The sequence below is a fragment of the Lygodium microphyllum genome, chromosome 30 (genome assembly GCF_053477565.2).
Source record: "Lygodium microphyllum isolate KBCC chromosome 30, Lygodium_microphyllum_v1.1.10, whole genome shotgun sequence".
NCBI lineage: Eukaryota > Viridiplantae > Streptophyta > Polypodiopsida > Schizaeales > Lygodiaceae > Lygodium > Lygodium microphyllum.
Genome location: NC_141164.1, coordinates 80,201,972 through 80,229,295, shown reverse-complemented (window position 1 = coordinate 80,229,295; position 27,324 = coordinate 80,201,972). Strand labels below are relative to the sequence as shown.

The 27,324-nt window shown below is 39.1% G+C and overlaps 1 protein-coding gene across 12 annotated transcripts; it reads left to right on the top strand.

The window, feature by feature from the left end:
* Positions 1-1,914: 1,914 nt before the first annotated feature.
* Positions 1,915-26,992, top strand: LOC148010031 (MLO-like protein 9). 12 transcript variants are annotated; one of them, XR_015689657.1, is made up of 16 exons: positions 1,916-2,173; positions 2,359-2,505; positions 3,065-3,122; positions 4,133-4,332; positions 17,645-17,761; positions 17,861-17,921; positions 18,853-18,938; positions 19,399-19,473; positions 19,675-19,763; positions 25,228-25,277; positions 25,377-25,417; positions 25,854-25,938; positions 26,102-26,137; positions 26,232-26,299; positions 26,402-26,462; positions 26,561-26,638. XR_015689657.1 is itself a non-coding variant. In XM_087672404.1 (16 exons), the coding sequence occupies exons 1-16, from the start codon at positions 2,096-2,098 to the stop codon at positions 26,816-26,818; spliced, it is 1,599 nt and encodes a 532-aa protein (XP_087528530.1). In that variant the 5' UTR covers positions 1,918-2,095; the 3' UTR covers positions 26,819-26,992. The 12 variants fall into 12 exon arrangements, 10 of the variants coding, with proteins under 10 accessions (XP_087528538.1, XP_087528536.1, XP_087528540.1 ...); XR_015689656.1 differs by having other exon boundaries at positions 25,854-25,983; XM_087672404.1 differs by having other exon boundaries at positions 1,918-2,173; positions 25,854-26,027; positions 26,561-26,992.
* Positions 26,993-27,324: the final 332 nt, after the last annotated feature.

Below are 27,324 nucleotides of genomic sequence, written 5' to 3'. Positions count from 1 at the left end.
TCTCTCTTTCAACACTTCCTAACCTACATTGCAAATTAAAGCAACACAAAGATTGAAGAAAAACCAACACTTTCTAACCTACATTGCAAAGAATAAAAACCAACACAAGAAAAAATTTGAAAACACTTGCTTCCATTTCTCTCTCTTTCAACACTTCCTAACCTATTTTGCAAAGCAACACAAAGCAACACAAAGATCAAAGAGAAACCAACACTTTCTAACCTACATTGCAAAGCAAAACAAAGATTGTAAAGAAACCAAAACAGGGCATACCGTCGTGCTCTCTTCTTCTTCCACGACCTCTTCGTGCGGGCGACGCTCCTCTCCTCGCGTCCGGCTCGTGGCTTGCTTCCTTGCTCACCTCCCTCTCTTGCTCACCTCCCTTTCTCTTTCTCTCCGCCTTCGCCTTGCTTCTGCAGTTCGCGCGTGCGTTTGAAAGAAACATTCGGGTTTCCGCGAAATGTTACCAGAGTAAGTTGTCGCTATTAGCGTCGCTATTTGCGTTGCTAAATAGCGATGCTAATAGCGACGTTTTTAGCGACGCTAATACCGACACATTTTTTGACTTAAAATATTTCGAGGATTAGCGACATAAATAGTGACGCCGAAAAAAAAACGTCGCTACTTAGAGTCGCTATATGTGTGTACCCTTGTAGTGACTGCTTGTTTATTAGTGGTTATTGGAAGGTTCTTCTTCATATATGCATAAGGTTTTATGCAGTCAATCATATCTACATGATATGCTATTACTTATAGATGTTATGGCAGTTTTAGTTATTGCAAGTTATTTATCTATTTATGCATTGTACTTGAATATTGACACTTTGTATGTAATTGCATTACATGTCTCCATTGCTTTATTTGCTTTATATTATGCATCTTAAAGTGGCAAAAACTAAATAAAAGTAGCAAGTGATGCAATAATACTTAGACTTTTAGTTGCTAGTATGGTATTTATTGTTTGGGTTATGTATGTGTATAATCATAATAGTTGAAAAAAGCTTCATGCATTTAGACTAGGTCCTTGAGTGACATTAGGGTAGTTCCCACTTCTTGTTTCTTAATTCAAAGTGTTTATTTCGTTGTATAGAGACACTCTATGTTCCTTAGGTGTAAAAATGTTTATTAAAGGAGACTTGATAGATGCTAACATGATAAGGAGATAGGTCCAAGTGCTTGAACATGTCACATGTGTTGTAATACCTAACCCTTTTTCTCTTTTTTAATCTCAATACAAGGTCAAGCACTTTTCCAAAAGGTAAAAAAAGATGGGTTCAGCATGAATTTACAAAAAGGAAAAAAGAAAAAAAGTACATTTTTCAAAAGGAAAAAAAAAGAAAAGAAAGAGGGGATTAATGCACAATGGATTGACAAAATGTCTCAGGGAAGTTACTTTATGTATATCCTCTACATCACGTGTGTTCAAGGCCTATTTATGAATATCCTTATTTGTGAAATTTTCTTGAATAAAACATAACCCTTTTCTATTCAATCTATAAATAAACCCTTTATATTACACCTTTCTATATGTTAAAAAAATGTGTAAAATTGGTATTTTAAAAATACATTATTTTGAACCCATGTGATGCACACATGTATTTATAACTAACTTACCCGAGCAAAATGTTCAAACTTTAAGGTCCAAATGAAAAGTGTTTTGTAACTATCTTTTTTAGCAATATAATGCTCGTAGTGCCCAAAAAAAAAAAAATCAGACTCTGTCCAAATGAGAAGTGTCCAGTGAAATATCAAAATCCCTTTCGACTCTATTTTCTTCATATGAGAGAGACACAAACACGTCTCTCTTTGTTCCTTTTTTTTTTGTAATTAAGAGAGCGACACACACACACACTCTCTCTCTCTCTCTCTCTCATAGTGTGTGCGCGCGCATGTACATACACACTCTCTCTCATTGTGTGTGTGTGTGTGTGTGTGAATGAGTGAGTGAATGTGTGTCCCTCTCTCTCTCATTGGATATACGTTCATCAAAACCTGGAATCCTACCCTGGAATTGTAGAATGTGCATTAAAAGGCAGCTTAGGATTGTTCCTACCACGTAAAAAACTATCTTCTTCTTCTGCGTGTTTAGTGATTCATGTCTCTGCGTACATCATCTATCCACATTGCTGCGGATCAAAGGCGATATTTGCTCCTCATACACACAAATACATCTGTGACCTCCCTCCCTCCCTCCCCCTCTCTCTCTCTCTCAACGTTCCAACTTCCTCCCGTTTCAGAACGAATTCCTTCACAGTTGATCATCAATTCATTCGTACCTGCTGCCCTACTCCAAGTTGATACGGGCAAGAAGGTACCAAATGCATACTAATATTTAGATTTTACTGTCACGTTACACAGACAAAAAGAAATAGAAATATGGCTGCTGAAGCCGCGGACGGAGAGCGCAGCCTGCTGCACACATCCACATGGGTCATCACTGCCGCATGCGGCATCTTCATCCTCGTCTCTCTCATCGTCGAGCGCCTCCTTCATTACGCTGGCTACGTAAGAGAATTTACCCGATCGGGACCATAATTCCTCCCTTAATTAGAGCTTAATCTTGTCGACGACGCGTGCAATTAGCAATTATTCAGTAGCGTTGTCTGATCATTGGATCAATCATGGGTTGCAATTAGTAATTATTCAGTAGCGTTGCCTGATCATTGGATTAATCACGAGTGCAATTAGCAATTATTCAGTAGCGTTGCTTGATCCTTGGATGAATCATGGGTTGCAATTAGTAATTTTTCAGGAGCGTTGCCTGATCGTTGGATTAATCACGAGTACAATTAGCAATTATTCAGTAGCGTTGCCTGATTATTGGATTAATCACGAGTGCGATTAGCAATTATTCAGTAGCGTTGCCTGATCATTGGATGAATCATGGGTTGCAATTAGTAATTATTCAGTAGCGTTGCCTGATCGTTGGATCATGAGTGCAATTAGCAATTATTCAGTAGCGTTGCCTGATGATTGGATAAATCATGGATTGCAATTAGTAATTATTCAGTAGCGTTGCCTGGTCATTGGATTAATCGTAATATCGGCTTGTTTAATGTTGCAGCTGCTGACCAAGCACAAGCACACCACCCTCCTCGAAGCATTCGAAAAGATCAAAGATGGTTCGTGATGGCTTAATTCAATGGTTAATTAAAAAGCCCCATTGACACTCTCCTTAAGAAAAGCAAAGTACTTTGTGAGAAAAGGCACAACTTGGTGGAGCATTGCTTTATATATAAGCCCTGATGATCTATATATGATTTAAGATTGAAGGCGGATGGCTGGCCTTCTACGTTGCTGCAAGTGGCCCCCCGATGCTTCTTACTCCAGCATTGTTTGGTTGCTTTAAGCATGCCATGCTCCCAAATTTCTGAATTTAAGAGAGCTGGACTATCATATTAATAAGCATGTGTGTGTGTGTGCGTGTGCGTGTGCGTGTGCGTGTGCGTGTGCGTGTGCGTGTGCGTGTGCGTGTGTGTGTGTGTGTGTGTGTGTGTGTGTGTGTGTGTGTGTGTGAGAGAGAGAGAGAGAGAGCCCAATTAAGGTACATCTCCATACTTATATTTGGGCATAGTTCCAATGGCACTCAATCAAGTGTTGACTTGTTCAATAAAGCCTAGTGTTACCAATGAGCAGCTGCTCAATCACTAGGATTATTATTTCTAAGAAATGGTAGGTGAAGTGTTCAAATCTTGTGATTCAATCACTCTACATTGTCTAACCCTTAAAGATGCAAACTGCAATGTCTAACTATTTCTAAGAAATGGTAGGTGAAGTGTTCAAATCTTGTGATTCGACCACACCGCATTGTTTAACCCTTGGTGCAAACAATAGGATGAAAGCCAATCTTAAATTTGACTTTGCAATGCCTAACCATTAAAGGTGCAAACAATAGAATGAAGGCCCAATGTCTTAAACATGTCAAAATCGATGTCTTAGAAAAATAAAAAGGTAAACCAACATTCATTTGTTTGTCAAGAGAAAAAGTCAAATATAATAAATAGTCAAGAAAACATAGGTCTAAATAAAATCCTGAAGTGTGTCCCTACTTTAAGTTCAATTTATAAAATTTGTTCCAAGTTGCTTGAAAGCATCGATGTATGTTTGAGCTAAAATTTTTCTTAATTTCTAGAGCTCATGCTAGTGGGCTTCATCTCACTAGCCCTTTCTTTGGGGCAAAAGGATGTCACCTCCATGTGTATTCCTAAGAAGTGGGCTACCAAAATGCTTCTATGCAAGGAACTACAACCATCAAATGCAACATCTCTTGTCTCTAGATTTGACACTCAAAGGCGAATTCTAGCGACTGCTACTCCAGTCTCTTGCCCCGAGGTATCACCCTTGTCATTTTTTACTTTTTGTTGAAAATTCATAGGACTCAAATTGAAATCACATTAGGATTTTGAATGTTTTCACTTACTTGATATCGATGAGAGAAGATAAAATTCACATGCAACAATTAAGCAATTGTACATGCAAACACACAACCACGTGCATATATAGCCTTTATGTACCTTAAAACATATGCATCTACACATGCACACACACTAGTGTGCAAAAGGACTATGCTTTCTAGATTCCTTATGATTCGATTCACATTCTTGTAAAGAGGGTTTGTCTCTCATGTGATAGCAACTTCAATGCCTCTTTTTCCCACTATGCATTACAAAGGAGGAAAGGGGCTAGGGAGGAAATTGAAAAGTAAGTGTGGTACCCCTGCAGTTTTTCTTCTTGAGATAGTTGTTGCCAATAAGGGTGGAGAGAAGCTAGAAGGCAATGATCCAAACCTCAACGAGAACAAGGCAACAAATGGCATATGTGGGGGTGCAATAGGTGAAGATGGTCATAGAATAAGCGACAGGCTACTAAATAGATCCCTCATCTCTCCTTGACATAGTGGCAAATCTTCAGCCTTTCCTTGTTAGGATTTTGGAGCCCCCACGGCTTCCCTTGCCCTCTGTAGTTACCTCGCTTGATTTTAGACTATATCTTAAAACTAAGATAGTCATGCTTGGCTCTCAAAATGGCCCCTTTTGCATCCTTGCGCATTAAGATACTCGGGCATGGCTCTCAAAACAACCACTTTCTTTGCAATCGAGATGTTTGGCATGCTTTAGAGGTAGAGAGAGATTTGATTTGTGTTGAGATGTCATGTACGTAGATGATTGTTTCCATATTCATATCGCTAATAACGTGGTTGGTACCTACATCAACATATCATTCCAATGATACTTTACAACTGGACATGTCCATCTACCCAAGTTATCCAACATCTATCTAGTCATCTTTTCACTTAGCGTGTTCAGACTATGGACTACTTGTACATTATGTATGTTGTACTCTCTCTTATTCTTAGTAGACTCATACAGTGAAGAAGATGAAGAAGAACAGAGACCAGGGGTTTCAACTTCCTATATTGTGTGCATTCTCTCTATATGTTTTTTTTTCTTCCAAGAGTTCAAGCTTCCTCTCTCTCCCCTTTTCATGTTATCAGAACGACATTCAAGCAAGGAATTGCGAGCTATAAGCACAAGATCAAGGAAGTATTATAGACCTTCGTTCTAAGTCTATATGGTGAGATTCACATTTTGGGTGTGTTTCAATCTCAGCTTGGGAGTTTGAGCCTATTCATATATGTGAATCTGGTAAGGCAAACATGTTGTAGATATTGGGTGTGGTGGACAATATTTGGATATTATTAGACATTATAGGTGTTTCTCAATGTATACTTATGTAGTGACTTTAGCACAAGTGACAATTTACTTAAATTAGCAAAAGGACACACTAGTTAGGGTTTTTAAAGAAGAGATCAATGTGGAAAACTTGTTGAAGGAGAGAAACACAATAGCTATTCAACTTGTAGGCATCACTACTATCCATAGTAAGAGATATATGATTTGCAGTGATCAATCTCTTATAGATAAAGAGGACAAGGAAAAGAGTATAGACATTACACAAGAAATGGTAGGGCTTAAGTTGAAGCTTGCAAAAATTTAGGAAACACTTTGATAGCCTGTGAGGCCACACATTCAGTGTGTCCACTATGGTGGCAACCATATACCATAAGAATGTTTGGATACACTATGGTGGCAACCATATTCCATAAGAATGTTTGGATCCAAGATCACACACTTGTACATACAACGAAAGAATGGGCCATGAGACTATACACTACCAGGGAGGTTTCCATATCTAGAGTCTTACCCACAATCATACTATCCCATGAATAGGAAGTTCAATTATGGACGAGGACCTCTACTCACTCTATCGGTGCTTAAGGAACAGTGAATATAGCTCCTAGGGCAGATGCCAACCTGACAAGAATACCTAGACCACTCGGACCCATAGTCACCCATCCATTGAGTGATGCTCCTATACACTTCCTAGAAGAGCCACTTGAAGAAGAACCACATGCGAATCCTCATGTCACTTTATGACAAATAAAAATACCCAATCTTGATGGATTTCAAACCAGTTCTAGCCATGAATTTGGGCAGGGGAGAATGTTGATGCATATGGGGAAACCCACCATAGGAATCTCTAACTTGTTTGATATGTGGCCACATGGGACAATAGATGCCCAGAAAGAGAGTAAGAAGATAAAGACAAAGTAGAATTGACCTATATGCTAATTGTTGTAGGTGGAAAACCTCCACAAGCTCAATAATCATATCATCATTGCCAATCGAACTCTTTAGTGTTGAAATACTTGATGATGATGCCACCTTGATTCCATTAAATGTCATGACAAGAGCCCAAGCAAAACATACTAGCATTTCAATGCATGGACCTAGTAACTCGGATGCCTTGTCAATAGGTAAAAGGAATCAAAAGAAAAGAAAGAAGGGACCCGAAGCAAAACTATTGCTCAAGACCAACAGTGCCATGATGTTAACAAAGGGAAAACAAATTCCTAATGTGGAAGTAGAAAGATCTACTCAAAAAATGAAGGAGAAAGGGAGCACCAAAGCTAGAGAGTACTTTAATCCCAAGCAACAATTGAAAATAATTGCTAAGGTGAGAAGTTACATAAAGGAGGCTCATGCACACCTCCAAGACGCTGAAACCATTGTGAAAGAGGAGTTGCATGACTTTCAACACTAAGTTCACTTTCTTCTCCTACCTGTATGAGGTTAGAGGAAAACCACACGCTCAACTCATCTCCTCTAGAGGCAAGTGATGTTGCAACTAAACATCGGCCATGGCATGACCTCTGGAAACATAATATTGATGGGTACGAGTAGGAGAAACTAAGTGTTAGCTTGCTTGCTACTTTGAGCTCAACCTTAATCTCCCTGGCATTAGGACAATTATTGAAGCAGAGCCCTTCGCTTTGGAATACACTAAAAAAATGAATCGAATGACCAATGCAATTGGAGATGTCAACCCCAGAAGAACACAACAATGACACACATACCTAGTCTAATCCTAAACCCTAGGTAAATGCCTTCTAGGAGGAAATGGAGATGCACATAGTCCTTCGTGTGATTGCATTGGGGGATTCCAACACAAAATTGATTGTGGACACAAGAGTAGGTGTTAACATCCTCAACCACAAAATTTTGTAGGCTTGGGATAATCCACCTATGGAAACTGTTAGCAATCATGTTTGTCATGCCTTATCATCTCTTGCCTATGAGGCTCAATCAAATGAGGAATTTAGGAACTCTAACATGTTTGTCACTTGTTTTGATGGAGGAGGTAGCTCATTCTAGAGCACTTAGATTATTGTCTTTTAGTGCATTTTTTCCTCCAATTAGAATTTTGTGTGCAGTTTTTGCCTTCGTTAGTCTACCACACCTAAATTTGGGCATTGTCTACATTTTCTAGGCTTTTTTCTAAGATTTTCTTGAATTTTACCAATATTAAATGCTAGTCAAACTAGCATTAAATGCTAATCAACCATATTTTTGGTCCCAGATTGCAATCAGCCAAATTTGGGGTTAATTGGCATTTATCTTCCTCGTTCCTTGGCAGGTGCATACTTTGACTTTGTCATCTTCCTTCGTCTTTGGTGTTGCCATCATCATCAACCTAATCTGGCGCCCTCGCTAATAGTGTGGGCTACGTATAGGGACTAATCAATCCTCCTTTTGTATTCAACATTCCTTGTTCAATGTAGATTTATTTCTTATATAAGAGAGACACATAGTTGATTTCTTATTGAGGAGACCACCCCAAATTGCCAGGTGGCCTTGACACATCAATATTTTGTTGAAAACACAGCTTTCTTCCTGAAGGTGGCAACTTCTTTGTGTAAGCGATAGTATCACTCCCCTAAGTGTACCCTCTATATTGACTTCCTTGTGATCCTATAGCTATTTCCTCCTGTTTCGAGGCTCTCTACTGTCAAAACACAAATATAGTGTGGGTGCCTTCTAGGATTTTGAAGATGTCTTATAACTAGTTTCATGGCTTTGATGACATCGATGAGGAGCCTTCTTTACACTCCTCCGAACAGCGACGAGATTATCATGTAAACCATGAATCACGGAGGTCATCTAGCCCATTTGTTCAGTAACCCTCTCCTCCTCATTCTCTCCATGTCTCATAGAAGGCTCGTGCTGTTGGCCTCTATGTGCCATCCATGGCACACTCTATACAAGTGCTTGTACTCCCTTCTTTGCCCAAAGAAGACTAGCTTGATGGTTCAAACTATTGGCTTTGGTCATGTAAGGTGGAGTGTATCCATGATACCATCAATCTTTGGGAGATTGTTACCCACCCTATTCCCCATCCAATGGAGGATCCAACTATTGGATCATTGATGGATCATGCGGCCTTGTGGGACCTTCTCAACTCTAAAGCCCAATCTTTCCTCTATATGAGTTTAGAGGATTTTGTCCTAGTGCAAGTGCATAGGTTGCGGAAAGTAGTGGAAATGTGGACAAAGCTTGCTTCTTTGTACAATCATAAGGCATTTGCCTACCAGATTACTCCCGCTTGCATCCCTTGGTAGGATGATCTCTTTAGAGGATATGGCTATGATTTTTTTGACTCGGCTACCGTCTCCCTAGTTTGATATCTTCTACACCTACATCAAGGACCTATGAGAAGCTTCTATGGTAGGAGCTTGCCCCACTTGTTTTGGAGCATGATGAGTGTGCCAAAGAGGTTGTCAATGGATTCACCTCCACCAAAGCTTTTGTTGTAGGTTTGGGACATGGAAAAATAAGAAAGGGAAGTCAAAGACTAAAAGACAAGAGCATTCTTCAGGATTTGACTCTGATTTGAAGAAGCCTAAATGCCCATAATGTGGGAAGGGGGCACATCCAGAGGCAGAATGTTGGAAGAAGTACCCTCACCTTCATCTAGGAGCAAAGGATGGAGCTAAAACATCCAAGCCTTCTACCTCTACTCTTGTGGTTACCCATGAGTCCGTGTTTGTACACATTTATCAGGTGGAGGAGCCTTCTTTGACTATCTCTTCCTTTGAGTAGCCTTGGCGTTACTAGTGGTACCTCAAGTCTTATGACTCCCTGAAGTGATTTGCTACAAGTTCTCTGTGTGTCCAAGGGTATCTTCATTGTTGGTGACATTTCTTTAGTGCCTATTTGTGGTGTTGGCACTGTCTTTGGTTTCCAAACCATGCTTTGAGCTCCCTTTCACAAGCCCTTTAGGTTCTAGACTTTGGTTTTCCACTTCTCTCAATTTATGGCCTTACTAGGCTTAGTACACCTGAGTTGTCTTCACTGAGTAGGCCATTTGTATTGATGATTCTTCTACAGGGGCTATTATCACGACATGTTGGCAAGAAAGCAGGTTTTATAGGTTTCATTTCCCTTCTCTTATGTAGGGTCCTCAGAGGCAGTTGGCTATCACTACACACATTCCCACTTGTGCACCATCTATTCCACACGTTCCTTCCCATCCCCCACCCTCTCCTCCGATGGTTCCCTCATACCCCCATCACTTTTAAAGGGGGATGATCTTGATGATGTAGTTATGGATTCCATGGTCCCTAGTGTTTCAAAGGGAGTTTCTTACGATTGTGAGGAGTTTCTCCATCAGCAGTCTACATTGACAAACTTCATCAAAATTGGCATTCCTCATGCCACCCCAAGATCTATTTCTTCCTTGGCATTCTACCACATCTAGGATATAAGAGGGGGTGTTAGCAGTCATGTTTGCCATGTATTGTCATCTCCTACCTATGAGCCTCAGCTTGAGTAGACGAGGACTTTAGGAGCTTTGACCTATCTGTCACTTGTTTTGACAAAGGAGGTAGCTCATTCTAGAGCACTTAGTTTATTGCCTTTCAGTGCATTTTCTCCTCTAGTCAAGATTTTGTGTGCATTTCTTGGGCAATTTCTACATTCATTAGTTTGCCTCACCTGCCAAACATTTTCCAGCTTTTCCAAGATTTTTTTGAGATTTCCTGGCATTTACTAGCATTAAATGCTAGTGGAGACTAGCATTAAATGTCAATCAATTTTTGACCCTAGATTACAATCGGCTAGATTTGGGGTTAATTGGCTACATATAGCCTGCCCATCTCACACTGGGCATTCATCTTCCTCATTCCTTAGTAGGTGTAAACTCTGACTCCGTCATCTTTCTTCAAGTGCCCTCAACGATGCTGTGGGGTGCTTGTAGAGATTGATCAATCCTCCTTATGTATTTAGCATTCTTTCCTTGTTTACTGCAGATTTCTTTTTTATTTTCTTGTAGTCTGTCTTTGTTCCTTTGTCTCTATGTTCGTGTTCCTTCTTCCGTTGCATACTCTCAGAGAAACTACATGAGTTAAAGTCACCTTGGCCAATAGAACAAATGTTTGACCATTTGGCATATTAAAAGATTGGCCTATTAAAATTGTAGGCATCAGATTCTCAGTAAACTTCATTGTCATGAAGGGAGTCGACTATGACATTCTACCTGGTTGACCTTAGATGTCAAGTATACAAGTGGTCGAGGATTGGGGTAATGGCTTAATGTTCTTTGGAAACCACACACAATCTATGAGGATTGAGATGGATACTTGGAATACCATAGTGGATGTGGATATCATCTCCGTGTTGTTGAGGAAGAGCAATACGAAGAACACATCCTACTCACAAATACATCCCCTATCTTGACACTAAGCAAGATTGGATGCATATCCTAGCTACCATTGACTTGCCTTTCTCGAATGACAAGAATGATTACAAGTGAGCCACTACAATCAGCCATATTGAAGAACAAAGAAAACAATGGATGCCATAGACCAATGCTTGCTAACAATTTAAGTGAATGTATGATAGCAATAAGTACTAAGGCAACTCCTAGCATGACCTAAACGTGTAAACAAGTTGGACTTGATTAAGATCCTAGAATTTTTAAAAGTAGATTGCATGAAAATCCTAGTGCAAACCTAAAGCTGCTCAAAGAGCTCTAATCTTGATGTTGGACTTGATTAAGATCCTAGAATTTTTAAAAGTAGATTGCATGAAAATCCTAGTGCAGACCTAAAACTGCTCAAAGAGCTCTAATCTTGATGATGGAAGTCAACCAAAGTACATGACCTAAACCTGCTCTACAATTGGGCCGTTCTTAAGAAGGATTCCAAGTTTGAAAAAGAAGCAATGTCAGATGATGGGTTTTTTAATGGAGAAGATACAAAAAGTGCGTACACTTATTATGAATCAAGGAAAGAAGCTTCAACTACATGATTCAAAATAATCAACTATGACCAATGGACACATGCTTGAACAAATCATTGTCAACTCCAAACCTAAGGATACAGACACATGGCTGATTGATAGAGTAGTTAGGATGGATTGTGATAGAACTCGTCTAGAGTACTTGGAAGTGCTCGATTATGAGAAAATGAAACTTAATCAAGCAAATTCAATAACATTATATAAATTTGGGATAGCTTTTGAGTTATTACTACTAGAAGAAACACCCTCATCCAGCGAAGGCTCTGATTTTAACTTTGAATCAGAAGTTAGCTTGGATAGTGACCCAAGTGACCCAAAATTTCCTTTGTTGTCTAAAACACGAAACACAAATCGAAATCTACCAGTACACCTGCAGTACAAAAGGCTAGAAGAGGAGCGAAAAATTATTACAAAAAGCGTTAATGTTGAGAAACAAAAGAAAGTGCGATATCTTCCTAAATGCTTTACCAAATTTAATAAAGGACACCAAATAGTGGTGTTGCTTGGGGCTAAATGGGAAGGACAAACCACTCACCCAATAAAAGGTTGTGAGAGAAAGTCAAAGAAATTGACTTAGCAAATTGAGGGTGAAAAGCCTAAACCCATATTTCTTACTAAAGATGAGGAAACTAATCTCATCTTTGGTAAGAGTTCAAGGATATGTTCGCCTAGTCACTTTGGGACCTTAAGGGAATAGACCCACCATCATCACCCATAATAAGTCCATGGTGCCGAATGCAGTGTGCAATGAATTCTAAGCACATTAATGTAGTCAAGGAGCAGATTTAAAAACTCCTAAATGATGAATTTATTTACAAAATTGAGCACATGGTCTAAGTTTTCCCCATTGCCATTGTGTTGAAGAAAAACATAAAAATCAAAGTGTGTGTATATATACAAAAATGTCAATGCAACAACAAAAAGAGATAACTATCCACTACCTTACATTGAGCACATTTTGGAAAGAATCATGTGAAAGGAATCCTATAGCTTTCTTGATAGATTTTTAGGTTACAACCACGTGCAAGTTCATCCAAATGATAGACACAAAACAATTTTTGTGGGTGTATGGGGCATTTTTGCATACATACTAATGCTATTTGGTCGAATCAATGCTTTTGCCACTTTTCAATGGCTAATGTGCACAATCTTTAAAGATATGTTCCACAAATAGTTAGAAGTGTTCATGGATAACCTCTCCATACATACCAACTGGGCAGAACATCTCAAAAAGCCTCAAGAAGTCTTTGAATGGTGTAGGTAGTACAATCCCTCTTTAGACCCTTAAAGTGTCAAACATGAATGCATTTCTAGGATATGTTGTATTGAACAATCGCATAAAAACTAACTTTTTAAAAGTCATAGAGTCACTGTCAAATTGCCACCATCGGTGAACTACAAGGAAGTTCAATGCTTCCTCAACCACACCAGATGTTATCGATGGTTTGTTCTAAACTACATACTAATCACTCAACCTCTATACAAGCTATTGATTTTTTTAAAATGGATCTAATAATACCAACATGCTTACAAGGCCCTAAAAAATGCTTTAACCCACAACACTGATTCTATGAGCCCTAGATTGGAATATAACCTTCCATGTGCACATTGATGCCTCAAAGTTTAATGTGGGAGCCATGTTGTGCCAACCTGGAGAGGGCAAATTGAACTACCCAGTGAGTGTTACTAATCATTAGCTCATAGCCACCGAAATGAACTATTCTACTACTCAGAGGGAAGGGTTGGCGATACTTTTTGCAGTAAGAAAATTTTGTCATTATTTTCTAGCAATGCCATTCATTTTCTTGTGGACCACTAGGCTCTGATCTACCTTGTCAATAAGCCATATGCTACTGATCACATAGCCCGATGGTTGCTATTTCTTTTCAATTTGACTTCTTAGTAGTCAAATAGAAAAGGCTCAGCTTCATCAACTCATAATCAAAGCACAACCCTAGCAACTAATCACCAAATAATTGTATTAGTTAGGTCAATACAACCTATTGAGACATTGCATATGCGAACATGAGATACATAAAGTCTTGGCCAAAACATACACAAGAATTGTGGGGGGTCATTTTTATGGAAACTCCATAGCTTGAAATATCTTGTAGTCTTAGATGTGGTGGTCCACCCTATTCCACGATGCTGAGGTTTATGAAGCATTGTGATGAATGCCACCACACAAAAGTTCCAATTAGAAAGTGCATGGAATTTCTCATGACCTATGACCTTGAACATGCATAGTGGGTCACTCATAGTGAGCAATAAGATTGGACAAAAATAGGTGAAGATCCCTCTTAGTCTAGAAGTGGGGCATCATGACAAGGGAAGAGCAGGTGCTATAGCTTAGGAAAATTGGACACTTAACACATGAGCTGAAGATGATTGCGATGGTCACCATTGAAGAACCCATCCAAACCATGAAATAATTCCTATCATCACCCCTTACATTTGAGATACATTTGAAACAAGATGAACATGAGCACTAACTATCCCCAAATCCAAAACCTGCCAAAGAGATAGAAAGGACACCCATCTAGAAGAAATCACATAGGTCCTTCTCAAGCCTCTCTCTCAAGGTTGAGCACACCATATGATGATGCCATAGATGGAACATAAAGAATGTTGGGTTCTCTTGTCCCATAGTATGCAAGCCTTTCTCTTGAGCTTGAGCATACCATAGGTTAATGCCATAGAAGGAACATAAAGCATGATCTTGAGTGCACTAGCAATAGTAGCAACCTTTTTATTGAGCCATATTGGGAGAGGGGGGAATGTGACCCATATGAGACATTCATATTGCAAGATAGAATTTGGTGAAAAAGAGGGAGATCAAGGCTAATCAACTGCGCACCCAAGTAGCTAATCATGCTTAGCACAATAGAACTAAGAAGCCATGATGAATCTCATTTGCAAACACATTGCTTTACTTTAATAGGTTTCAAAATCCTCCTCAGAGGGTGGCTTACCATGAAATAGAAAAAAATATATGCTGTGGTGAAATCATCTTACCTCTTTTTGAAATAATTCAAATGATAGGCTAGTGGTCGCTTTGTGGGAGTGTTTGCCTTCAACAATTGCCTCCACCCTCCTCTTCTTTCAATTATGACTGCCTATTCTCTCCGTACTACCTTCTCAACCTCTCCCATATCAAGGCCATCGCCCTTTGCTAGACTACCACATTACTACATTTCCAGCTCTATGTGTGCTTTTTTCTCACCTTCTAGCCTCTTCCCTTGTGGTCTATTAGAGGTAGTATGACACATGGTGCTAGCCTTAAAATCCCCTTAATGGCACTTGATATTATTAAATTGTTTTAACTAATCAACAACTTTGTCCTCTCCATACCATCCTATTGATTCACTTCCCACATGCTCAGATTCTCGTCACCAAGGTGAAGCACTACATAATAAATCTTTGGTTGCTCCTATGGTCCTTTTGCCTGCCAAGTGGGGCTTATGTGTAGCTAGACCTTTTTCATGGAGACCTCTCTACCTTCTAGTTTTCCAACCTACCAAAAATATCTCGTTGAATGGATAAAGGAACACTAGACTTTGTTGAATGAGCCAATGCTTGATTGGGTTCCATTTGGCAGCATCTCACAAAGTATTTTGCTTGGAGTTTGTTAGGTTTTAAGAGAGCTTGTGAGGTTGAAGCAAGGGCTTTAACCATTGGATTTGGAAAGGATGAAAAGCCATCACATCTTTGATTTTTTCAAATGGTTCGTAGGTGCTTTGTCTACACTTCAACAAACCAACAAAATAATCATCCAATGGTGGCATGGTGAATGAGAGGCTTGATGATGGAGAGAGAGAGAGAGAGAGAGAGAGAGAGAGAGAGAGAGAGAGAGAGAGAGAGAGAGAGAGAGAGAGAGAGAGAGAGAGAGAGAGAGAGAGAGAGAGAGAGAGAGAGAGAGAGAGAGAGAGAGAGAGAGAGAGAGAGGAGGAATCAGGATGGAGACTCACATGTGGCAGCTATAGCCCATGTTGATGTGTGTATGGAACACTAATCCATGAGGAGACCAAAATCTAATAATAATAATAATAATAAGTCAAAGAAGAGATCAATATCAATCATTAGCTTGTTGCTTCCCTACATGCGATGAGTTGAGACCCCATGTCAATAGACACCTTCTATGTTGACAAATACCTACCCTCCAATAAATAAACACCTACATTGGAAGTAAGATTGGTTTTAGGATTTTTTGGTTTACCACACAATTTGGAACTTCTTTACTTTGAGAAGGCTTGTATCAATTCCATGCACATACAGGTGTGCAAACACTTATGTGTGTGCAAAGTATACATATGTACATGTTTACACACATAATATACACATTCATACTTATGTCCATATATACATACATATTCACACATCCTCCACTTGCCCAAACACACACATGTACATGTGCACACACACACATGCACATTCAGAGAATGAAAGATGCAAAAAAGGGAAAGTGAAGTCAATGTTGTTTTGCATTGTTTATGTTGATTCTCTTATCCCATTGGAGGAAAGAATAGAGATTCAATCATGGCCAAGTACTTGTATATCAGTTTGAGCACAATGCTTGCAATTTATAAATCATACCTTTCTATGTGCTAAACATTTGCTAAGTTGAACTTTGGTCATAGTTGTCTTGGTAACATTGAGCTTAGACACAATCCACACAAGGAGGGTAATGCACAATCTTGTTATGAGGGTATGAGCTTGCTAGTTAACAATATTTATTGGATTTACTTACATTTCAAAAATAACTTGGATCACTTTTTCTCAAATTTGGCTATTAGTTTAAACGTTCATGGATTAGAGAATGAAAGACGACAATTTGGTAAAGTAGAATAGAAATGTATCACAAAATATATACTCTATCATGTGTTGGGTTCAAGCCTCTTTAACTATCATGTGTTGTTTGGTTCTTTGTGTTGGTTGTGGTTCTAGTCTCTTTAACTATCATGTGTTGTTTGGTTCAAGCCTCTTTAACTATCACGTGTTGTTTTGGGTTCAAGCCTCTTTAACTATCATGTGTTGTTTGGTTCTTTGTGTTGGTTGTGGTTCTAGTCTCTTCTCTTAGAAGTTCATGTGATTAGCCCTTTAGTCAAAGGTGTGGTGTGTGCTTAATGATCCCCGTGTTATTTTGCCATCCCTTGAACCATGGGTCCTAACCTTGATTAAACATGGCTCTCACATCTAGAGTTTTAAGGGCTATGCAAACTTTTAATTTGAAAAATGTTATTTTCTTTGTGAAGTGTTCAAAATGATACACTATAAATTGTACCCTTTGAGGTGGATGATCAACCCCTCTTTGAAGGCTATGGCATTGCCTCCTCTTGCCTAGGATTGAGACTTGAGTGTGTGGTCATCAGTGTGCCAAGTGGTGGGCCCTACATAGATTTCAAACCATCAATTAAATAATGGGAATATATATTTCTCGAGTAGCACCTGCCTAACATTGGTGTGAGCACTAGGAAATTGGTAGATACTCAAAAGGCCATTCTAATATCTACCCAAGGAAAGTTTAAGATATCAGTTGAAGTTTCAAGCTGGGGCCTTTTGTGGTGCTATTGAAGTGAAGAAGACATAGTTGGTCTATCAACAATGGGTGGATGTGTGTGTTGTGATAGGTATTGGGATTGAATCCCACAACAGGGTAGCTTTGAGATGCCTACACCCTTGAGTGAGAACCAACAAGGTGATCTCGTATCACCAAAAGGCAAAAAAAGAGACAAGGTTGTTTGTTATTGCTAAGGTGAACAACGCTCATGAAAAATCGACATTAAATGCGGAATTTTTTTATAAAATTTTGAAATCAAAACTCTCAAAATTTAAAGAAAATGGTTCAAACCTCTAGACTTTACTAAACTTCTTCTAGTTATAAACATAGTAGATTTGATTCAAAAAAATCCCTCCCAAATGTTGAGTTAAAGGGTTTTGTATCTCTTATACCAAAAATGCTTTTCATGGAAACTGACATGTGGATGCTGTGGTGATGATGGATGCAGAACAAAGAGCCTTTCATTACGCAGGAGGGTTTGCACAAGCTGCACATCCTACTATTCGAGTTGGCGGTTGTCCATGTCTGTTATAGCCTCCTCACCATGGCCTTTGGCATGTGGAGGGTGAGAAGCATCAATCTCAAGACCATGCATGCATCTACCTCTGATTTCATAAGCTTTTAGTATCCTCGTTTGATTCTCTCCTCTGTTGAAATGCTCTAGGTTCACGTCTGGAAGGGATGGGAAGAACAAGCCAGAGCTAAAGAGCCTCTCAGTGAACACGGTACACTTGCATTTTCTTGTTGTGAAACTAATGGATTGAGGTTGTTCAAAGATGGACTAGAACAATATGCAAAACTTGCAATCGTGATAAACATACGAAGCAGATGCCCTTTACTATTTTCAATCTTGCAGGGTCCATTGTTACCTGTTCTCAGGAAGTTTGCATAAAGCTTAGCTGTGTAGCGCCGAATGTGGCAACTCTGGTGATTGTCTGGAACATCCACTGCTCTCTGAATTAACATCATGGTGGCATACAACACTTTGTTTGGATAGGTTGCCTTGCCTTCCTCATTCACAGGTAGATTTCAGCTGGAATGAGAGAGCAAGTTATTGTAACTTGGTCAACGTGGAAACTAATGGAATTATAGGCTTCAGCAGCCTTTTGAAACTTGCAAGAGATCGTTTCTCTAAGAAGAATAGGGAGGTATGGAAGCAATAAGGTTGAAAGGGAAGGATGCTATTTGTTCAAATCACACTTCATAGCTAGTGGTAATGAGGTGTATAACAGAGATTTTGCTGAGTAGACCTTTTGAATTATGCGTGGGAAATTCCCAATTCAAGAACCATGTCTAGAAGCTCAAAAACCTTAAAGGATTCACCTCAAGTTCTTATCCACTTTGATACATCTTTCCTCGAGTTGAGAAAGAGACAGCTCTAAGATAAAAAAGGTGTCAGTTCTTTTGGTTGTACCTAGTTTGCTAACCCATACTGTCCTCTGATTTCATGTCTTCATGAGGTTCTCACATCTCATGTATTTCTCCTCTCATTTTTAGATAAGGTGATTCCAGCCTATTGTCCTGCTTGCACTCAGTCCTCCCACTTTCATGTTACTTATGTATCTTTAGCTATATTGGAGTAGATAGTACACTAGTTCAAGGCAAATAAAAAACAAAATTGTTTCTAACTTGAGTGTCTTTGTCATGAATATTAAGGTCCTGCAAGGCTTCCAAGAGAGACACCATTTGTTAGGAGCCGAGGAGCTGGTTTACTATATACAAACCCAATTTCAGGCTATGTGGTAAATCTATCTCTTCACATTTTGTAATGTAGTGATTTGTTTATGTCTAGAGGCAGTTTAAAAAAACTTTTATTTCTCTATGTACAATACTTTAAATACAAGGTAGAGTTGTCAGACAACATGTAGTCTTTTCTAGTTGTATATTTAAAAATCAAGCTTGTTTTGTCTGAAATCAACTTTATAACCTCCAAACAACATACTCAAGATTGTATATACAACATGCAGTCTTTCTGGTTGTATATTTGAAAATCAAGCTTATTTTGTCTGAAATCAACTTTATAAGCTCCAAACATTTTCTGTATCTAGTTACACATACTTGAACTCAAGATTGGGCTTCTCTGTCTAATTGTGTTCCGGTTGAAATATAAAAATTACAAAATGATCCACACCTAAAATGCTTGAAACATTTTTAATCTTCTGTTGGTTGTTTGATAGTGGTTTTGCTTTATTTCCTGCCTAGGTTTCCTTCTTCAGACAGTTCTTCCAATCAGTAACAGAAGCAGATTATCAGACCCTTCGACATGGATTCATTAAGGTATTTTAATGACATTACTTGATTCTAGGTTGTCTTTAAGGCTTACCACAATTACAAGAGTTTGTCATAATGGCATTTGTTTATCATAGGTTTTCTATAAGGCTCGTTACAATTACAAGAGTTTGTCATTACATTCTCATTGCGTGGTAACAACATTAATATATGGATTTTCTCACTTTTATGTTTTAAATTATGATATAGAACCACATGCCACATCACATTACTTTTGACTTCCACAAGTATATTATGCGGTCATTGGAGGATGACTTCAAGCACGTTGTTGGCATCAGGTTAGTGATACTCAACAAAACTTGATTTGCAAACATGTCAAACATATATTACTTAATCAAACAAACATTTCTATATTTTTCCCTTGCTCTCTTTGTTTTTTAAAACTCCAAATTTTCTGCTATGTGATTTACATCCAGCATGTAAAGGTTGTGTATGTGGTCTCGGCTGCACGCTTGAGTTCATATGCAGTTGCAGGTAGTAAGTCTATGCTGGGTTGTTGTACATTGTATCTTCAATTCTAGGTCCAAGTTACTGCTCCACAGATTCGGTTATGCAAATCTTCCTTTATTGACGTGCCAAGCTATATTACTTCTAGACGTGCCACTTAATGCCGTAATTTGAGCTATACATGGGTTTAGACGGCCCATTTTTACAAGTTAAGGTTGTCAAAGGAGGGCATTAAGCAGCACCATCCCTACATGTTCTTCATATGCATCTCAGCCTTTTTTGGCTCAATACAGATATGCTTGTGGTTGCATGATGGGCCCATCAATATAGTTTTACATACACATAGTAGCAGGAGCAGCAATAGGCAAGGAGCTTTTATTATGAGTATCTAGACTTCTACCTATATCGCCTAGAATAGATTGAATTAGCTCATGAAGTGGTCCATAGTTCTTGGACTTTACCAAATAGCAATGGGAAACTTTACCCTTGTTTCCTTTCCTTGTTTGCCAATATCTATTCAAGAACCAAGATCTTATCTAGTTCTTCAACCTTTGGTTATATCTCATCAGCCATATCCTTTGGCACATCATTACGGTAAGGACCAAGAAGACTTGCATGGAACACACCGTTTGAGTGACAATTATAATCTACATCGTTGGGTTTTTAACAAAATGTACAATACTTGTTCTTTTTAGACCAGTGGTGCCAAAAAGGTTTGTGTGTTGTTTGAGCTTTACCACTCTCTTTTTCCTTCAATGAAGAACCATGATCAGCAGCACATGATTGCGGTTTGTGTTTAGGATCAATCGGGGAGGGTGGGACTAGCTCTAAGTCTCTAGGTGATCCCTTTCCACTCCTTGTTCCCTTCAATGGAGGAGGTGACTCATTATCTGAAGAGGGGATCCTTGCTTTCGAGCAATTAGGGAGGGTGGTACAGTGTGCGTGAGGGAGGTGCATAGTGTGTAGGTGGCATTCTTGGTAACAAAGCACCAAGTTGCAAAGTGGTACACCTTTGAGTAGCTAATGATGGCCTAAATCCTAAACGTGGATAAAAAACAATGTGTGCTAATGTTAGATACCCCTCAAATACCCTATGATGGGTCTAAATGAGGGTCCTAAATTTAATGTAGATGAATTTAAATATGTACTTAAAGTGGGAGGGAAGGGCAGGAATTGTTTGTGACGCTTCAAACTTATACTTAAATGAAATACGAGATATAGGAGTACCTTTTGGAGTACTTTAGATCACAATGTTTTCTCCATATACATATTGGCACTGATCTAGATCTTTGTGGTGATTTACCACTAGTTCCTACATAATAGGAGCACCATAGACAATATTAGGATCACAAAAACATGGATTTTACGAATCTACCATCAGGCTTGTTTGTGCTGAAGACTTTGGACTTACAGTTGTATCGTGAGTGGATTGTCCTCCTCTAACTAAGAAGTGATTAGTCTCATAAATTCAGTGTCCGAATGATGAATCCCCAATTGAGTTTCACCTTGCAAAGGAATATGAAAAGAAGAAGAGTTGGGATTCAATGAATGATCCCTAGTAAGAAAAATAAGTGGAGTATGATAACGGAGCATTGTCCTCAACATTGAGACCATAATGCCTCAATAGGGCCTCCTTGAAGGAGTGACTTGAACAGACCTTGGAGGATCCCAAGGTGGAGTGCATAACATATGATGTAGTCTATATTCTAGAAGACACTAACACAAAAAGTAAAACGAAAGAATGATGATAAATTGAATGAATGAAAAATGCTGCATAGTGCATAACTGAATGAATGTACGTACACGATGCTCAAAGGCAGAGCAGTCAAATAGCTACTGGCTCTCATGGAAATAGGTTGAGGGAGGAGTGGTGAAGAGTATTGTCCTTGGATGATGGATCCTGAGTGTAGCAACACCATGCTGAGGTAGATGATGATGAGGATGCAGTAGATTAGAGCTAAGGGTGATGTAAATGCAGCAATTGTGGGCTCGTTGATGCAGTAGACTGATGTGAAAGGTAGGACAACATGCTGGAATCAAAATGCTGTAGGTCTTTGAGGTTAGAAAATGTAATGGCATCAATGTACAACTTGGCAATAGTCTTCAGATGATGAATAATGATGCTGGATATGAAACACAGCAGTATGATGAGCTTCCAAGCTCAGGCTCTGTACAGTAACAGAGCAGCTTGCTGGAACAAAACAAAGCTTTGTAGATGCCCTACAAGTGGCAATAGCAGGATGCCTTGCTTGGGAGAAAATGGAGCTGCCCCTGAGGTCAGAGTAGCAATTGGATACTATTTGGTAGGGGCTGGAGCAGTCGTTAAGGGGCTGTTTTGATGGTGACAATAGGTTGGGACCAAACACACATGATGGCAGCCACCAAATGATCAGCACAGTGACAACAAATGGTCACAATAGATTCTATTTACAGAGATGGTACCCACCAAATTTACATTGATGCAAATTTTTGCATTTGAGTTTTGAGGCCATTTAATGGACTAATGAAGGGTTAATGCGTATAGCACCTTTTTAGCTTAACAAGCAGGTCATATGGTAATGATATCAATAAGGGGGCCTACTCCAGCACAGGCATTAGTAGCAGCAACGTAAAAATGCACTAGGAAGCTCTCTGAAAGTTGATGTCACTAGGATGGCAGTTTACTGATGATGTGGCATGCTAGGTGGTAGTGGAGAGTCCTTCGAGTGATTGGCAATGCCCTTTAGTTGGGCAGCAACAGCTGTTGATGGTAGCAGCAGGTCCAAGATGGGTATAGGCAATAATGTGTGGAGAGATAGCTGTAAGCTGAAGGTAATGATCAAAGTGGGATGAAAGGGATGCACACAGGTAACTCTATTATAGAGCATTTTGAAGCATTTTTCCTACTATTAAAAAATGAACCCATTTAATTTTGGTAATCAACATTAATTACATTGCTTTTTGGGCTATTTTAAGGAGAATAAAATAAGGAATAATGCATTATAATTTGAGATTGGTGCTCACCCTAATTTTAGTGGCTCAACTATACTAATGGAGTGTGTTGGATATGGTTAATGCCCCACCATCATAAGGTGCCACAAATGATCCATGGTGCTCAAAGTTGGAAGGTTCCCATTATGAGGAGAAGCCATGTGTGAGCTTGAGTTGGGTCTTTGACTTGTATGTTAGTTGAGATTGTTGAGGTCTATGTGATCGAATGGCAAAAAGGTGACAGTGGTGAATGTAGCCTTTGGATTAGATAGAGTAGTTAACTTGTAGTAATTGTAGGCACAATGCATCGTGTTGTGGGGTACAGGAGTCATCAGGGATCCCTATTTTGGGTACTATGGGTTGTGGAATTGGCCCTTGGTTGGGAGGTTTTGGGGGGCTAGTAGCCTTTGTAGTGCCCTTGACCAAAGGGTAAAGGAAATATTTCCTAGAATATTCCTTAATCGACTAGTGTTGGTCAATAGGTACGTTGGTTAGGTTGACTTGACCACCTTTGCGGCCTATAAAAGGGCCATCCCCTTCAAACCATGATCATTATTTTTCAACTAGTCAGAGTTCTTCTAGCTAGCCTTAAACTCTTCACCTATCATCTCTCTAGGCTGCTATCTAAGCTTTATCGACAAGCCATCTTTGTATTAGTCTATTTGGAATTAAAGCAATTTCTGTTCTTCCCTTATTTGTTGTGCTCTCTCTATTCCTTAGATTTTGTACATTGTGATGTGTAATTGTTGTAGTATGTTAGTAAAAGAAGATTGTGTGTGTGTCTTGGAGGTGAGATTATGAACTTCATAGTTGCAAGCATCTCTATGGAGTAGACCTTGGTAAGACATAGAGGTGGCTTGCCAATTGAGCCATTTCCAATTGGTAGTTTTGAGAGGCTTCTTTGTGGTATTGGTTTCATGCTGGCATATTTCCCTCCCCTCTTTATTTTCCATTTTAGCTACCTTCAAGCTTGTGGAAAGATTCAGGTTCCCTCCCTATTTCATTTAAAAGCTATGAGTCTAAAAGGAAAATGGGTGTCTCCTCCATAGCATCCAGGGAGGCTAGTAAAGAGAAAGGAAGGCCTTGTCCCAGATGTTCTTTATGCCAACTCTCTTCGGTCCACAAGATGTGCATGGATGGAGTTATCTAGTTTAGTTAGTTGCTTACCTAGTTGGGATTCTTGGGTAGTATTCTTGTAATGGTGGACACATATGTTGGCAACAAAAGGTACTCAGTATAGATGACATTTCTTGAGAGAAGGCAGTGGTGAGAAGTTCAAGTACTACTTCCCATGGGCTAGAGCCTTCAACAAGTTGGTTGCATGCCTGTGGATTCAGACGTGTGTGATGCAGAGAATGTAGTGCACATGTGGTACATCATATTCCCTGATAAAAGTTGAAAAACCCCACAGTATTAGTTGATAGAATGAGCCAAATGCTTGTTAGAAACGTCCTAGTCCACAAGCACATCATTGGCCAACGTTCTAGACGTTTAAAATGCCTCCAAATGGTCATTTGAATGGCCCAAACATCTATCTTAATTGTTGGCAGACTTGATAACTACCTTATAAGTTTGGCCTACTTTGTAATTTATTTCAAAAGTATTGGGTTGTTCAAGGCCACGCTTGTTCTTAGTCAAGCATCATCCATTCATTCTAGAATGAGGTCATGATAGACAATAATAGCAAGGGTGTGAGCTGGACACTCTACATTGGATCAAGGGGTGTGAGCAAGAGAATTTGTGGCTCACCATGGCTGTTTGAGGATTGATCATGGCTGATTGTAAATCTGTCTTGAACAGGGCAGTCAAGGCATCTTTGAGGATTTGGAGCATGAAGAGTGCATGATTTTGCTTGGGCTGAAGTGCAGCATGGATTTGCTGTTGACAGCCTTTGCCCTCGAATACACCTCTATTATTGCTGTACAGGATTGTTTCTACCTGTGGCTTGAGTTGTGCATTTAGGAGACTAGTGTCTTACAATTTACATGCATGGGCGCACATTGAATTTAACTACCTACCTTGGTCAAAGTATCATGAGCAAAATTTAAGGATGTTGGCATATCTGCTACCATTTAACTTCTACAAGAAACTAAAATTTGGCTTTGGAAGCCTGTACTTTTAAATTATATTTATTTTGAGTTTATCCAAACATTTAATATTTTATTTAAAATGCCAATTATGCTGAAAATGGGCTATGAGTTCGAAGTTTAAGATTCATTCCATTACTGGCATGGTCCTTGTGATTGCATCATCTTATCTAAACTAATAGCCTTAGCTGAATCCAGTTGTGTTACTGATCCTTGTTTGTTCGCTTATGTTCAACAGCACAAGTCTTTGGATCTTCGCACTACTCATGCTGCTTTCAAATGTTGATGGTGAGGTCTTGGTTTTTATTCTTTCTGCCCTCAATGCCTTCTTGTTTTTCAACAAATTAGAATCTCTATATTTAAAAGAGTTATTCAACTTATTTTCAGGATGGAAGTTTCACTTGTCGGTTACTTTTATACCCCTAATTGTAAGAATTCATTCTTTCAATGCAAATTTATAATATTTAGGCAAGCTAGGCTTTACATGACATGTTTTTAGCATGGAATTAGTGATTGTGAAGCTTTTTTCAGCAAATTGTGAAAATAAAGATTAGTTAAGGATTTCGTGTACATCATGATGTTTGTCTGCTTCACATTGGTTGTTTGTGTCACACCTTCAATGATCCCATCACAGTCAAAATATTATGGGATTCAGATGCTTCATTGTTAAAAATAAGCTATGTTCTCGATCACTGCCATGCATATTTGATTGCCTATTTCTCACGTGTGTCAAAGTCCAAAGTATATTTGTTAGGAAGCCAGTGTAAGGTCAACTATGCATGATCTCTGACTTTCCCTTTTCTATTGGATTGAAAAGTGGGAATGGTAATGATGGGCTGGGTGAATTTATGTTTCTTGGAGCAGATAGTGCTCATAGTTGGAACAAAGCTACAGCGTATCATGACCAGATTGGCAGTTCAAAGCACACAAACACATACTGTCACTGAAGGCATGCCAGATGTGACACCACATGATGACCTTTTTTGGTTTAGACGTCCTCAACTCATCCTCATCTGCATTCATTTTGTTTTGTTTCAGGTCATGATCATTTCAATACATATTCAGCCTTTCTGATGTTTTCACTGCAATGAATCTCACGTCTTGTTTTGTAGAATGCAATGGAGATATCTTTTCGTATCTGGGCTTCAGTAAGTTCCATTGCCAAGTTGTCATATCTATGTATATCCATTAACAATATTTTTTGGTAGCCACACATACTGATATACTCATCTTGCTTCACAGTTCAATTTCCCCTCTGGGAATTGTTTGATTAGTAATCAAAACATACTCCTGGTAGAGCTGTTAATTGGGTAAGATCTTAATGCTCAAGTATTGTTTCAGGTAGTATCTTTCTAGCTAGAAAGCAAACAAAAGATGGACATTTGTGCATAAGTAGATGTTCATTTATACAGGGCTTTAACACAGATGATATGTGGTTACATCACCTTACCAACTTATGCGCTTGTTGCCCAGGTTGAGCATACCTTCTAACCATCTCACTCAAAGTAGATAGTCTGGATTCATTGAGAAGTATGTTATGGATGACAAGTGTGTTGTTGGACGAGTTGCAGATGGGATCACACATAAAGAAGTCAGTATTTGATAGAGAAGTACAGTTAGCACTTGCGAGATGGCATCTGGGGGCAAAGAGAAACATCATGAAAAGTTCCCGTGTAGATGTGGATGAAAGTAGCATCTCGTCTTCTACACGCCGCTCATCAAGGTTGCACATTAAGCCACAGCCCGATGGTAGTGAAGTACTTTGTGGTGGTAGTATGGAAATGGTGATACGACAAAGACTTCAAAGTCCCCAGACCATAGCTCCATAAGGTTAAGAAGCTTGTTTCATAACTAGGCATTTCATAAATGTATGAAACACCTATTTTAAACTTTCACAATGCCATACCCTAAATGTCTTGGGACTTTTGTAATCATCGTTTGTCATGGATCTACTTAACACATGGATATTGGCATCGATTGCTAAAGTTTTGTTTTGAGTTATCCATGATGATTGCATGTATTGATGGCTCCTTTTACGACTAAAGTAAGGCATGGATAATGGTGGACAATGATGCATGCAAATATTGATGCTATGTTTAATGTTCATCAGTATCACATCGAACGATGAATAATGTCAATTTGTGTTTTCTATGCCACATGAGTCATACAATAAACTCCCTCACCTCGCAGCATCTAGTTGTGTTTGATGCGTATTGATAGCTCCACCCTTGCTTGCGAATTGTGTTACTCTGTGTCTTCTTCGGATTGCATTGTACAAAGTTCCTATCTTGTGAATATGAGTTGCCCTCAAGATAGGTCATTTTGTGAACTTTGG

What these genes read in the sequence shown, in the direction of transcription:
- LOC148010031 (XM_087672404.1), top strand. Translation starts at nt 2,096, where the DNA reads ATGTCTCTGCGTACATCATCTATCCACATTGCTGCGGATCAAAGGCGA. An exon ending in TGGCCTTTGGCATGTGGAGG is followed by an intron (nt 17,762 to 17,860) that starts GTGAGAAGCATC and finishes GAAATGCTCTAG; the next exon opens with GTTCACGTCTGGAAGGGATG. An exon ending in AGAGCCTCTCAGTGAACACG is followed by an intron (nt 17,922 to 18,852) that starts GTACACTTGCAT and finishes ATGAATATTAAG; the next exon opens with GTCCTGCAAGGCTTCCAAGA.